General features: G+C 43.3%; 1 protein-coding gene across 1 annotated transcript; it reads left to right on the top strand.

The window, feature by feature from the left end:
• The first annotated feature begins 3,802 nt into the window (after nucleotides 1-3,802).
• Nucleotides 3,803-10,194, top strand: camlg (calcium modulating ligand). The gene is made up of 4 exons (XM_034684138.1): nucleotides 3,803-4,125; nucleotides 6,428-6,891; nucleotides 7,368-7,433; nucleotides 8,988-10,194. Exons 1-4 carry the CDS (start codon nucleotides 3,975-3,977, stop codon nucleotides 9,177-9,179), a joined length of 873 nt encoding a protein of 290 aa, XP_034540029.1. The 5' UTR covers nucleotides 3,803-3,974; the 3' UTR covers nucleotides 9,180-10,194.
• The last annotated feature ends 2,925 nt before the right edge of the window (nucleotides 10,195-13,119 follow it).

Genomic DNA, 13,119 nt, shown 5'->3' with positions numbered 1-13,119 from the left:
GGAGATAACACATCCCTGTGGGGCGCCAGTGCTGATGGTCCGGGTGCTGGATTTGATGCTCCCCAGCCTCACCTGCTGTCTCCTGTCCGTCAGGAAGTTGGTGATCCACTGACAGATGGAGGCCGGCACTGTGAGCTGGGTGAGTTTCTGGTGCAGGATGTCTGGTATGATGGTGTTGAACGCAGAGCTGAAGTCCACAAACAGGATCCTAGCGTAGGTCCTGGGAGAGTCCAGGTGATGCAGGATGTAGTTCAGACCCATGTTGACTGCATCCTCCACCGACCTGTTTGCCCGGTAGGCCAACTGCAGGGGGTCCAGCAGGGGGCCTGTGATGTCCTTCAGGTGGCTCAACACTAGTCTCTCGAAGGACTTCATGACCACAGACGTCAGGGCGACGGGCCTGTAGTCATTGAGTCCTGTGATGGTGGGTTTCTTTGGGACTGGGATGATGGTGGAGCTTTTGAAGCATGAGGGCACTTCACACAGCTCCAGCGATGTGTTGAAGATCTTTGTGAAGATGGGGGCCAGCTGCTCAGCACAGACTCTCAGGCAGGAGGGGGACACGCCGTCTGGTCCTGGAGCCTTCTTGGTCTTTTGTCTCTGGAAGAGCTGGATTACCTCATCTTCACAGATCGTCAGCGCAGGTGGGGGGTCAGAGGGGGGTGGGGAGGGGCTTGTGGGGGGGCCAGGTAAATCAGAGTGTTCGGGTGTGGGGTGTGAAAACCTGCAGTAGAAGCTGTTCAGGTCGTCAGCTAGTCTTTTGTTACCTTCAGGGTGGGGGGAGGGTCTCCTGTAGCTTGTAACTTCACGCAGGCCTCTCCAAACTTCTGAGGGGTCGTTGGCAGAGAAGTTCTGTTTTAACTTCTCAGTGTAGCTCCTCTTAGCTACACTGATTTCCCTCGTCAGTTTGTTTCTGGCCTGCTTGAACAGGTCCCGGTCCCCACTCCTGTAGGCCTCTTCTTTGGCCTGACGCAGCTTCCTCAGTTGAGGTGTGAACCAGGGCTTGTTGTTGTTGTATGTGCGGAAGGTCCTGGTCTGCACACACATGTTCTCACAGAAGCTGATGTATGAAGTCACAGTGTCAGTGAGTTCATTGAGGTTTCCTGATGCAGCTTCAAAAACACTCCAATCAGTGCAATCAAAGCAGGCTTGTAACTCCTGCTTTGACTCCTCCGTCCACTTCTTCACAGTCCTAACTACAGGCTTAGCCGTTTTTAACTTCTGCCTGTCGGTCGGGATGAGATGAATCAGACAGTGATCAGATAGTCCTAAAGCTGCACGGGGGACAGAGCGATATGAGTCCTTCGGTTAGACAATCACTGCTCCTCCACCCTCACACTAAACACTGGAGTACCACAATGCCGTGTGATGAGTCCATTTCTGTACCCCCTCTTCACCCATGACTGCAGGCCTGTACATGGTTCTAACACCATTGTTAAGTTTGCAGATGACACCACAGTGATTGGCCTCATTAAGAAAAATGATGAGTCAGCCTACAGGGAGGAAGTGGATCGCCTGGCTGTGTGCTGCACCGAGAACAACCTGCTGCTCAACAGTAAGAAGACTAAGGAACTCATCATGGACTTCAGGAAGATTGCAGACACACACTCATCCATCCACATCAACGCTGCTGCGGGGGAGCGTGTGACCGGCTTCAAATTTCTTGGGATCCACATCTCACAGGACCTCACCTGGACAACCAACTGCTCCAATCTGGTCAAAAAGGCTCACCAGCGTCTCTTTTTCCTGAGGACTCTGAGGAAAGACCACCTCTCTTCAGAAATCCTGGTGAACTTCTACTGCTGCACCATCGAGAGCATCCAAAACAACTGCATTACAGTTTGGTATACAGGAACTGCTCTGTCTTGGACCGAAAGGCGTTGCAGAAGGTGGTGAAAACCGCCCAATGCATCACTGGAGCCTCACTTTCTGCCATTGGGGACACCTACAGGGAGTGCTGTCTCAGGAGAGCTGGGAACATCATAAAAGACTCCTGTTACCCAGCTGATGGTCTGTTTAACCTTCTGCCCTCTGGGAGGCGCTACAGGAGCCTAAGAACCAAAACCACTAGGTTCAGGAACAGCTTCTTCCCCACATCTGACTCTCTGTTGAACTGTGTCCCCCGACGCCCCACCCCCCTTCACTCACATATACACAAAAACACACTCACTAACGACCTCAGGACTGAACCACCACTGCACCACTAACTGCACTTTCCATCCTGTACATTAATTCATTCATCTATACCTCACACACTGTGAAATGTATATACTGTAAAAATAATGTTAGAAAAATAATGTGAATCTCCTATAACACTTTGCACTACTCTACTGTATAGTCTAATGTATATCATAACCATAGTAACAGCCTGTTCATAGCCTGTACTGTACATACCTGTAGCAATAGTCAATACACTGTAAGACATTTCAAGCTGGTTTAACTTGGAAATGTAAGTTCCCCTGCTTCCTTGAAAATGTAAGTTCATTCAACTTCAAAACTAGCTTTGTCTTAAATCCAAAATTAAAGTTCAAAAAGTTGATAATGTAACTATTATAGTAACTATTAGTAACTATAAAGTACTAGTTGTCACAATATTGTATTTTAAGTTATGTATGTTAATTAACTTTCATATTTCATTGATTGAACTTTATACTGCAAGTTAAAACAATGAATTATATAGTTTAATTGCAGTTATAACACTTGTCTTATTTAGTTGAACAAACACACATTTCTCTGTTGTTTCAATGTATATTTCAAGTTTTTCTTGAGGTAAAACAACTTGACTATTTTGTTTTTATTTCTGTTTCTATTTTTCTTAACTTAGCTGCATCAGTTATTTTGACAAATGATTGTAAGTATGTATACCAGTAGGCTATGTTAAAATCCACGAACCACCAACATCGTGGTTTTCAAGCTAGCATTATTGACCATGCAAACTAGCTAGTATCAGGTAAAACAGAGATAGCTTCAGAAAGAAAATACGTTTTTTACGATTTTTTTTGTCATATGATACAAATGTTAAAGGAACCAAACCAAAAAGGTTTCTGGGCAGGATGGTGGACGAAGAAGAATTGGCTTAACCTAATAGTCTCCAACCTTTCCATTCACTAAACTATCAACAACACTACATGCATACTCCAACAGCAGGTTGCCAGCCTATCACAGAGCTAACACAGAGAGACAGACAACCATTCACGCACACACTCACACCTACGGGCAGTTTAAAGTGATCAATCAACCTGGTGAGCATGTTTTTGGACTGTGGGAGGAAGCTGGAGTGCCCGGAGAGAACCAACGCATGCACAGGGAGAACATGCAAACTCCACACAGAAAGGCTACTGCCCGGCCAGGGATTTGAACCACGAACCTTCTAGCTTGGGGCAACAGCACTACCAATTATTATTATCTATATTATGTAGATACATATTATATTATATTTATTATTTATTCATAACTCTGTATATTCTGTATTATTTAATTTACTGCTAAAGCACTTCTGGTTAGATGCTATCTATATTTCATTGCTTGTACCTGTGACATGCCCAATGACAATAAATCTAATCTAGTCTAATCTAATCTAATCTAATCTAATCTAGATGAGTAGCTTTTTAAAAAATATATTTACAGTAATGGCATTATACGGAATTTTAGATTACTTAAAAAAATGAACAAATCTCGTAACCCCAAGTCAGTATCTGGCGACCCCCCAGGGGTCCCGGCCCCCACTTTGGAAGCCCCTGCTGTAAGGGACATGCGCTTGTTTTTTGGAGCCAGTGTGAGGTCACTTTAAATATATCACACTGTGGGGTGACGTCATCATTGTGCGTCCTCTTTTCTGACAACGCTCAGTCATGTTTACCATTTAATTCAGTGGGTTGGGGCTTTTGTATCACCGACAGCGAGCTGTAGAATCTGTTTGATGTGCTGTGAGTTGAATTTGTAGCACTTCTAGTTAACGCGGAATTTTTCTCAACATGGAGTCTGTAGAGGCCAGCGAGGAGAAGGCAGCTTCTCTGTCAGCGGCGCAGAGGAGGGCAGAGATCCGGAGGAAGAAGCTGCTCATGAATTCAGAGGACCGCATGAAGAGAATAGTGGGCTTCACTAAGACCGAGTCTGAGATGAACGGTATGTCGTGATGAAATCCGCATTTTACACCACAGTGCTGTGGAAAGGTCCTCACTATCATCTGCTCCTGTTTGAGCTGAGTCAGCACACTGCCTTTGTCCACCAGCCGTGTCACTTAGATAGAGCCAGCTGAGGCTGACCAGGAATCAAACCAGCAACTACCCATGTCTCACTGGAGCTCTACTGGCCTAGGACTGTATTATTAATCTGAAAAAAAAAACCAAACAATATTTCAGTAAAGGTGAAGGCGTAACTGTTAATAATAGGCGGTTTCTCAGTCATAATAGCAACTTAAATGTCTTTGGGGTTTCCTCAAACCAGCAAATACGATATGCTACCCACAGGGGCGTCGCCAGGAATTCTGGGCCCCCTGTAAAGATATCTCAGTGGGCCCCATCACCACAGCCAACCCTACAAAATATAACACTGATGCTATAATACTGGTTTATTTACATTAAACACAAATATATGCTATCCTGGTTAACTGACTCAATCTAAGCTACATATCATTATTATTATTATTATTTTTTTTTTTACAATTTCTCCAAATGTAACTGCACAATATTGACCTTCAGACTGTCCACCTCTGTAAACAAGATTATTTGAAGCCAAGTTAATTGTTGAATAACAACAAAGGGGCATTATTTGGTATAATCTAAGTCAAATGAAAACCTCAAAACCTACAGTTTACTTTCAATCAGATTCAGCCACACTTGATGCTGTGAAAATATGACAATTCCCCACTTTAAGCATGAGACGCGCATCTCATGGAGCTGGAAAGATATTCCAAAAAGGAATTCTTAATGTTTGTTCATTTATTCAGAAAATTTTAGTTATCTTATTGCAGTTATAACAAAACAAAAGAAAAGCGTAGTAGAAAACACATTTCATTTCAGGCCCATTAGGCGCCCCCCTCCCCACTTGGGCCCTAGGTAGTCAGTCCCACTTTTCCCCCCAACTACAACGCCCCTGGCTACCCAGGATCCTGCATGACTGTGATGATCATGTTTCATCATTACAGGCTTCAAGACTCTCAACTAATTCTGTTTACAAGCTTCTATTGGAAGAAAACCACGATACACCTGCTCCTGAGGTGCAGGAATCTTTGGACCCTTTTTAATAAGTCCAAACTAGTCTGAAAGCTCCTGTGAGGAGCCAAGGGACCAAACTCTAAACTCTCCTCCTCTGTTTTAACCATCTCATGTCTCTCTCACTGTTAATCTGCTGGTGATTGTACACAGACAAACTCCCCGTGTGGGGGCTGTATGCTTGGGCAGGCACTCAGTGAGTGGTAAAAATTAGTGATGGCGAGATGAAGCTTCTTGAAGTATTCAGGCTTTCCATCCAATTGGTTCACTCATGGGCCGAAGCTTCATGGTGCTCCATTTGCTCTACTGCGCCATCAAGTGGACAATAAATTTAAAATAAGCGCAGTGATTATAATGACACCATCCCTTTGGTGTGTGAAGCTTTGAATTGAATAAGTGAATGATGTTTGTGATGCCAACACATAAATAATGAACTTCTTAATATGGTGTCTGTCTTTATGATACAATGGCCGGGTCAAAAGGGAAAGTGGAAACAAATTGGGGATAAGGTTGTGACTGTGCGCTGCCCCTTATATTTCGAATTGCGCACCAAACCCGCAAACTGGTTCCTGAATCAGTCACGTGGTACAGGCGGCTCGCGAGGCTTCGAACGTCATCATTTTTCGGCCCCTCCCCTCAATGAAGTATGCCTCGATACCTTTTTATATACAGTCTATGCTCGATACGCGCTTCACGGAAACGCCCCTTCATATACTCGACACACGCTTCGAAGCTTCGGCACATCTCTAACATCACTAGTAAAAATAACTGCAAAGAAATCCATCACCTCTGTCCTGATGGGCTCAGTGGCCTCTGTAGGTCAAATAGAGGCATCAGTAATCATGTCTGTTTCATACCTGAACAAAAAAACCCTCACAAGCTCCCCCCATTTCTAAAACACATGATTACTCAATTTTGGCATTTTAGAAATCTTTAGTTCCGGTTCTTGTCTCCATGTCAGAGTTTCAAACACGATGTAAAAGCTTTTCCAGATCCCACAAATACTTTCTTTAAATATCTTGGTTGATTGAGAATCTCCACTCGGACGGAAAGGTTGAATCTTTTTCTAGGTCTTCCACAGAGATTATTGAACTGTTCTGAGACTTTATCAGGAACTTTTTCTTGAAAATATTTTCCTTCTGAAATAACTTAGACATCCATTGCATTGTACTATAATGTGACGTCATCAATGTTTTTGTTGTGGACATTCTCAGCTGGAGCTCCCCGGCATCCCGCAGAGCCTCGCTTTCACCTTGATCTCAACAGGACAGAGCCGTGGGCCTCATCTTCATCTTCCCCGAGACCGCCTTCCTTCCTGCCAGAGGTTTCGGGGGCCAGGAGTCGTTCCCGCAGTGCCACCCCAGAGAGGAGGGGCTCACCCCTACCAGGCTGCAGTGAGCCACACGCAGGCTCCCTAGAAGATGATATCGGAGGAGTCCGACAGAGACAGAGAGGAGAGCGGGCATCAGAGGATATCAGTAACTCCCCACGACGAGGCCTCCAGAAGTACCTGTCTCGTTTTGATGATGCCATGAAACTGCGAGGTCAGCTGGCCAATGAAAAGTCGGCCCAGGACGGAGGGTCTGAACCTGAGGAGTTTGATCCTTTCAGAGCCTTCAGGCTCACCGGCAGCATCCTCCTCGCTCTGTTTGTCAGGGTGTTTGTCTGCAAGTATCTGGTGAGTCTGCTGTGAAGCTGTTCGGACCCTAAAGTAATTCCTCTTTAATATCAGAGAGTATGAAACGTCACCACTGACAGGAGTCATCTTTTTATCTACTCTTGTATCGAAATCCAAACTTATTTAAAGCCCTTGTGTTGAGTTTGATTCTTATTTTGTAACTGGTGACTTTCAGTTTGATGCATTTGATGCTGTAGAAAAATCAGCAGCAGGGTTTGTTCATATTCTGCTCTTTGGTGTAAACCAACAAACTCCTACATTAACATGATGTATTCAACTTTTTCCTCTTCCCTTGAATTAAACTTTCTTTAAAGCATCAGTCGTCATAACATAACGATAAGTACTCCTACAAAGTGGCATGTCTCATGTTCTGCATGAGTTCATTGTTGTTGCCTCATCCCAGGGTGCTTCTCATAACAGATACTCTGCTCCCTGTAGTATGATGTCATTGTAACGTGCCTCTCCTTTTCTTCCAGTCAATATTTGCTCCATTCCTGACCCTGGAACTGGCCTACATGGGGTTGTCCAAATATTTTCCAAAGGTGAGTTTTTGAAATATGTGTTGTATTTCCTTCCCCCTCGTAATAGACCTCATGTATGTATTATGGTGATAGTGTTATCTGGATGCAGATGTCCATATTTCAGCCAAGATGACAGAGAAGTGCTGTCCTCCTGCAGAGGTAATACGGAGCTGTCAGTGTTGATGTTTCAAAGTTCAGGGGGAATTTTACGATTTTTGGTCAGTTAAAGGTTGCTCACAGGTTTTGGTAAAAACTGATGCCAACATGGTTCACGTTGCTCTGATCAATCAATCACTCAGTCTTTATTTGTATAGCACCAAATCACAACAAACGTTATCTCATGATCCTTTTATAAACAGAGCAGGTCTAGACCACTCTATGTCAAATTATGAACAGAGACCCAACACCAAGACAGGATAAGACTCAGTCTGACCCCACCTTAATCCACCATGAGCATTACACCTCACAGTATTTAGCTAGTTACAGCGGAGAGGAAAAACTTCCTCTAACAGGCAGAAACCTCGAGCAGAACCAGACTCTTGTTAGACAGACATCTGCCTCGACCGAGTTGGTTCTGGAAAGAGGGTCCAAAGGCTCTGCAGGCGGCTGTCAGTGACTTCCTGTCTGCCAACTCCAACTTTCAGTAAACAACTTTTTACATTGCTCCTGTTATTTGAATAAGACAACAGAGATTTAACATTTTAATATCTTTAATTCAAGAGCTCTGTTTTGGTGTATTTTAAACTTCGGACAAACCCGAGGCAAGCTGCTTGAAACGTTTTCCTCTCTCCAGCTGTTCAGATCAGACCTTCGTGAGGACTCTTTAACGGTGCTGCAGAATGAAAGGATTAGTGATATCTGGACTTTAAAAAGGCAGACGACACCGTCAGTGACAAATCTGATGATTTCTGACATGTCTGACACTGGATGGGACAATTTTCAACATGCTAATGAAACAAACTTTATTGCGTTTTCTACAGTAAATGTATTAAATGGTTGTCAGATCGGTGCTAAGAGACAAACAGAATGAGATGTGTCATCAGAATACACTACCTGTACTTGTGCCGGACATGATATGTACAGAGATAGAAGGTACCGATTTGTCTAAAGCAGGGGTTCCCAAACTTTTCAGACTGGGACCCCCAAAGTATAGGTGCCAAAGTTAACTTTTGTCATTCAGCTTTTTATTGCATTTTCTTTCAGTATTTCTTTGTTCACCACAAGTTAACAAATGATGTAGAAGTAACACAAAACCAACAAAGAGAAAAACAAAATTAATGAATACAAAAAATATAATAATAAGAATAATAAGAATAATAAGAATAATAAGAATAATAAGAATAATAATAAATAACAGTTCAAACAAAAAGGAAGATAAACATAAGAAAACATTCTGGAAAACATTTCACAACCCCCCATTTGTGTCTCCTGACCCCCCAGGGGGTCCCGACTTACACTTTAGGAACCCCTGGTCTACAGTGTGCCAAAACCCGCACAAACCAAACTTCCTCTCAGTTGCAGCAGAGTTGAATTAAAGCAAACATACAATAAGAAAACGATGGTTTCTTCCTCCAGGTGGAAAAGAAGGCCCAGACCACTGTGCTGACTGCCGCCCTGCTGCTGTCCGGCATCCCCGCTGAGGTCATCAACCGCTCCATGGACACCTACAGACGGATGGGAGACGTCTTTGCCGACCTCTGCGTTTACTTCTTCACCTTCATCCTTTCACATGAGATCCTGCTTCTCGTTGGCTCAGAGACTCCCTGATGGTCCAGAGGGATGTCAGTAGCTCTGCCTCTTCCTTATTTCTAGCCCTTTCTCTGTCTCCCATAGCAACAAGGCATGGTCATTTACATTGGCTGATGTGAGCTTGTTGTTGTTGACGGTCTGGAAACGTCCCGGCTGCCTTACGATCGGGGCAGTGCATCAGATTGGACGATTGTTCATTAATCATGATCCTGATAAGGCTATGCTACGTGTAATTGTGGACTTTCTGCTATTTGTTACAGATTTCAGCTCCTGCTCTTTATTTTATTTTGTGTGACAAATGTGCAGTTGCACCTATCATACTAGGTCGTATTTATTTTCAGATTTAGCATGGAACAAAGTAAATGTCTTATTAAAGAGAACTAAATAGTTCTTCATTCACTACTTTCAAACAGATTTAACATGAGACAATGGAGCGTGAGAATCCAGAGGGGCGTGCAGTAGTATGATCACTCATTAGCTGCAGTTGGACTTACTTTAGCACTCGTCTTCTCTTTCACTTCATTTCAATGCTCAAAGAAAGCAGGATTTGTTTTCAATTACTCACTCATGTGCGGGGCACAATTAGCAAATAGATACGAGGTCTTTGTGTCAACAGGGGTCACCAAAGTTCAATCAAATCCAGGAGCTTTAAATTTTTTATTTTGAAATATCGCCAAATGACCCTCTGGACTTTTACTAGTCCTTGTCTTCTGTGTCTGAAGAATGAGGAAGATTAAAACGGTAATGAGTGTCCCTTGGTTCATGTGACTTACAGCCTTAAGCACAATAGTACCACATCATAGTCCTTTCTGTTAGCTTCTTAGAGCTCACACATTAGCCGCCCGGACCTTTCCTCCTTCTGTTGCTCTCTGTCATCCAGTGCGCCGAAGGGTCCACCCTGTTAGAAAGTAGTTCCCTTCTTTCATTGGAGCTTTGGAGACGCTAAAAGCATTTATCCCTGAATGTGAAGTGTATGACTTTGCACGGCTATTAGCTGAGATCTGCAGTAAACTGAAATAAATGATTGATGGAGTGTTTGGTTTGTACTGGAATGCATTGTCACTGCAGACTAACATGAGGCAGTGAGAGTTTGTATGCGTATTTGTGATGAGTAACTCTGCTGTTGTGTCTTGTTATAGTTTGTTGAAGCCTTGATCATGCATACTTTATATTTATTGTTATATATATATATATATATATATATATATATATATATATATATATATATATATATATATATATATATATATATGTATATATACTCTGTTCTGTGCTGTGAAGTCCTCTCTCCAGACTTTTAATATCATCCGAATTAATTTAATGGTGTGAATCTTTCTTTCCTCATACATGAGTTGGCGTGGTTTATCTTCTGACCTGTCTGGCCTACTTGGTTGTTTTTAATGATGTTTACAGAATACCTGTTTTTAATGGCTCCTACAGTAACCTAATATTTCAACTTGAGTAACAAAATGTGTGGACATGATAGTAGTATCTGCTTATAAACATACAGAGGGATTAGCAACCAGAAACTTCATACCAAATAAATACTACCCGTGTGAATGAAAAGAGCTTATTTGGCCTCTTCCTTTTTAACAACTCAATTACTATAAATGTCTCAATAGGGGCAAAATAGAAATACCTGCATGCCCCCTGTGTTCCCAAACAGGGACACTGGAACACATCCTGAGGTGCTGGGCGAGGGTCGGTATCGATGGAGGCACATCTAGGTCCTGAAATCCATTGCAGAGGCAATCAGCAAGGGGATCAAGGACAGCCGATACAACCAAGCTACAGCCAAGGCCATTCACTTTGTTAAGGAAGGACAGAGGCCACGGAGAACATCAAGGAACTGCTCTTCTGGTTTGCTCTTCGCGGCCCGACACTGGGTGATGACAGTTGAGCTGGAGAGGCAGCTGAAAATTCCACCACACATCACCCAGTCCAGACTGACATCATCTTGGTCTCGGAAGACACAAGACAACTGATCCTACTGGAGCTAACAGTGCCCTTGAGGGAAAGTATGGAGGAGGCTCATGAGAGGAAGAGGGAGAAGTACCAGGAGCTGGTGGAGGACTGTCGGAGGAATGGGTGGAAGACCAGGTGCATGCAAGTGGAAGAGGGCAGTCTGGGATTTGCCAGTCAATCCCTGAGCAAGGCCTACAGCACACTGGGCATTACAGGAGCCAACTGGAGAAGAGCCATCAACAACACCGTGGAAGCAGCAGAAAAAGCATCCAGATGGCTCTGGTTAAAGAGGGGAGAGCAGTGGGGACAGTAGAACGCCACTTGGACACAGGCCGGGGTCTGACCAGCCTCGGTTGGGTTGCCTGGAGGAGAGTGTGTGTTGCAAGACCCGAAACACCCAGTGATTCCAGGAAACAACACTGACGATGTGTCCAAGGTCGTGCATCAGAAGATGTTTCTTAAACTCTGACATGGATAGTCTGAAATTGTAAAGACTTTAAATTTAGGTATGAATTATATTGATATGTGAAAACATTGTGAAAAACATACAACAGTAATAATAGAAATTGTTTACTTTTATAGCACTTTTTAAAATAGGTGACAGTGTTTCACAACAGACAATAAGAGCAAAGCAGCAATGACAGCAAATGGCAAAACGCCAAGAGTAAAATCAAGTGGAATATTAAAATAAATCTGCCTCCCCTGAAGGGTTCTATCATAGGCCAGTGGCTTTGATGTTTTTTTTCATAGTACATGTGAAAACAAAAACCGGCTCCTCTTTCTGCCTCCAGTACATTTTAGACCAGTATTCGGTTCTGCTACCAAATCAGACATGAGAAGACTGCAACAAACAGACTGCAGAGAGGATATTCGGCGCCCCCCTGCCCTCCCTCTAGGATCTGTACTCCTCCAGAATGAAGAAAAGGGCAGGAAAATCCTGACAGACCCCTCTCACCCGGGTCACCACCTCTTTGACCTGCTGTCCTCTGGCCGGCGCTTCAGAACTCTGAGAACCAGAACATCCCGGCACCTTCAGCTTCCTCCCTCAAACTGTATCCCTCATAAACAATCACACTGTGGATCAGGGGTTCCCAAAGTGTGGGTCGGGACCCCCTGGGGGGTTGCGAGACACAAATGGGGGGTCGTGAGATGTCTTCCAGAATGTTTTTTTTAAGTTATCTAAAAATAGTACATTTTACCCATTAAAGTAGAAAATATCCACAAAAAAGGTAATTAACTTAAAATAAAACCTTGCAAATAGAAATGTAGTGAGTTTTCTGCCTTTCTTTTTGCCAGATGACTCCTAAGTTTAGGGTTAGTGAACAGTTAATTGTCAAAAGCATCAGTAGCAGCAGGTTAATTCATAACAGCACAGGAAACACAGACACATGCTCATATACAGTGGATAGCAAAAGTCTACACACCCCTGTTAAAATGCCAGGTTTTGTGATGTAAAAAAATGAAACCAAGATAAATGATGTCAGAACTTTTTCCACCTTTAATGTGACCTATAACGTGCACATTTTAAAAAATCTTTTAGGGGGAAGAATAGAAAATAAAAAGCTAAAATAATGTGGTTCCATAAGTGTTCACACCCTCTTATAACTGAGGATGTGGCTGTGTTCAGAACTAACCAATCACATTCAAACTCATGACAAATAGTAGTCAGTATACACCTGTCATAATTTAAAGTGACTTTGATTAATCCCAATAAAGATCAGCTGTTCTAAGAGGAGTTTCATGACATGTCCTCAGTTCATCTTACAGCAAAAGCCATGGTCCACAGAGAGCTTCCAAAGCATCAGAGGGATCTCATTGTTGAAAGGTATCAGTCAGGAGAAGGGTACAAACATGTTCCAAGGCATTAGATATACCATGGACCACAGTGAAGACCGTCATCATCAAGTGGACAAAATATGGAACAACAGTGACATTACCAAGAACTGGACCTCCCTCCAAAACTGATGAAAAGACCAGAAGAAAACTTACGGTG

This window comes from Notolabrus celidotus, chromosome 5 (assembly GCF_009762535.1).
Source record: "Notolabrus celidotus isolate fNotCel1 chromosome 5, fNotCel1.pri, whole genome shotgun sequence".
NCBI classification, from domain to species: Eukaryota; Metazoa; Chordata; class Actinopteri; order Labriformes; family Labridae; genus Notolabrus; species Notolabrus celidotus.
The sequence above is the reverse complement of the archived record's forward strand: the minus strand, read 5'-3'. Positions and strand labels throughout refer to the sequence as shown.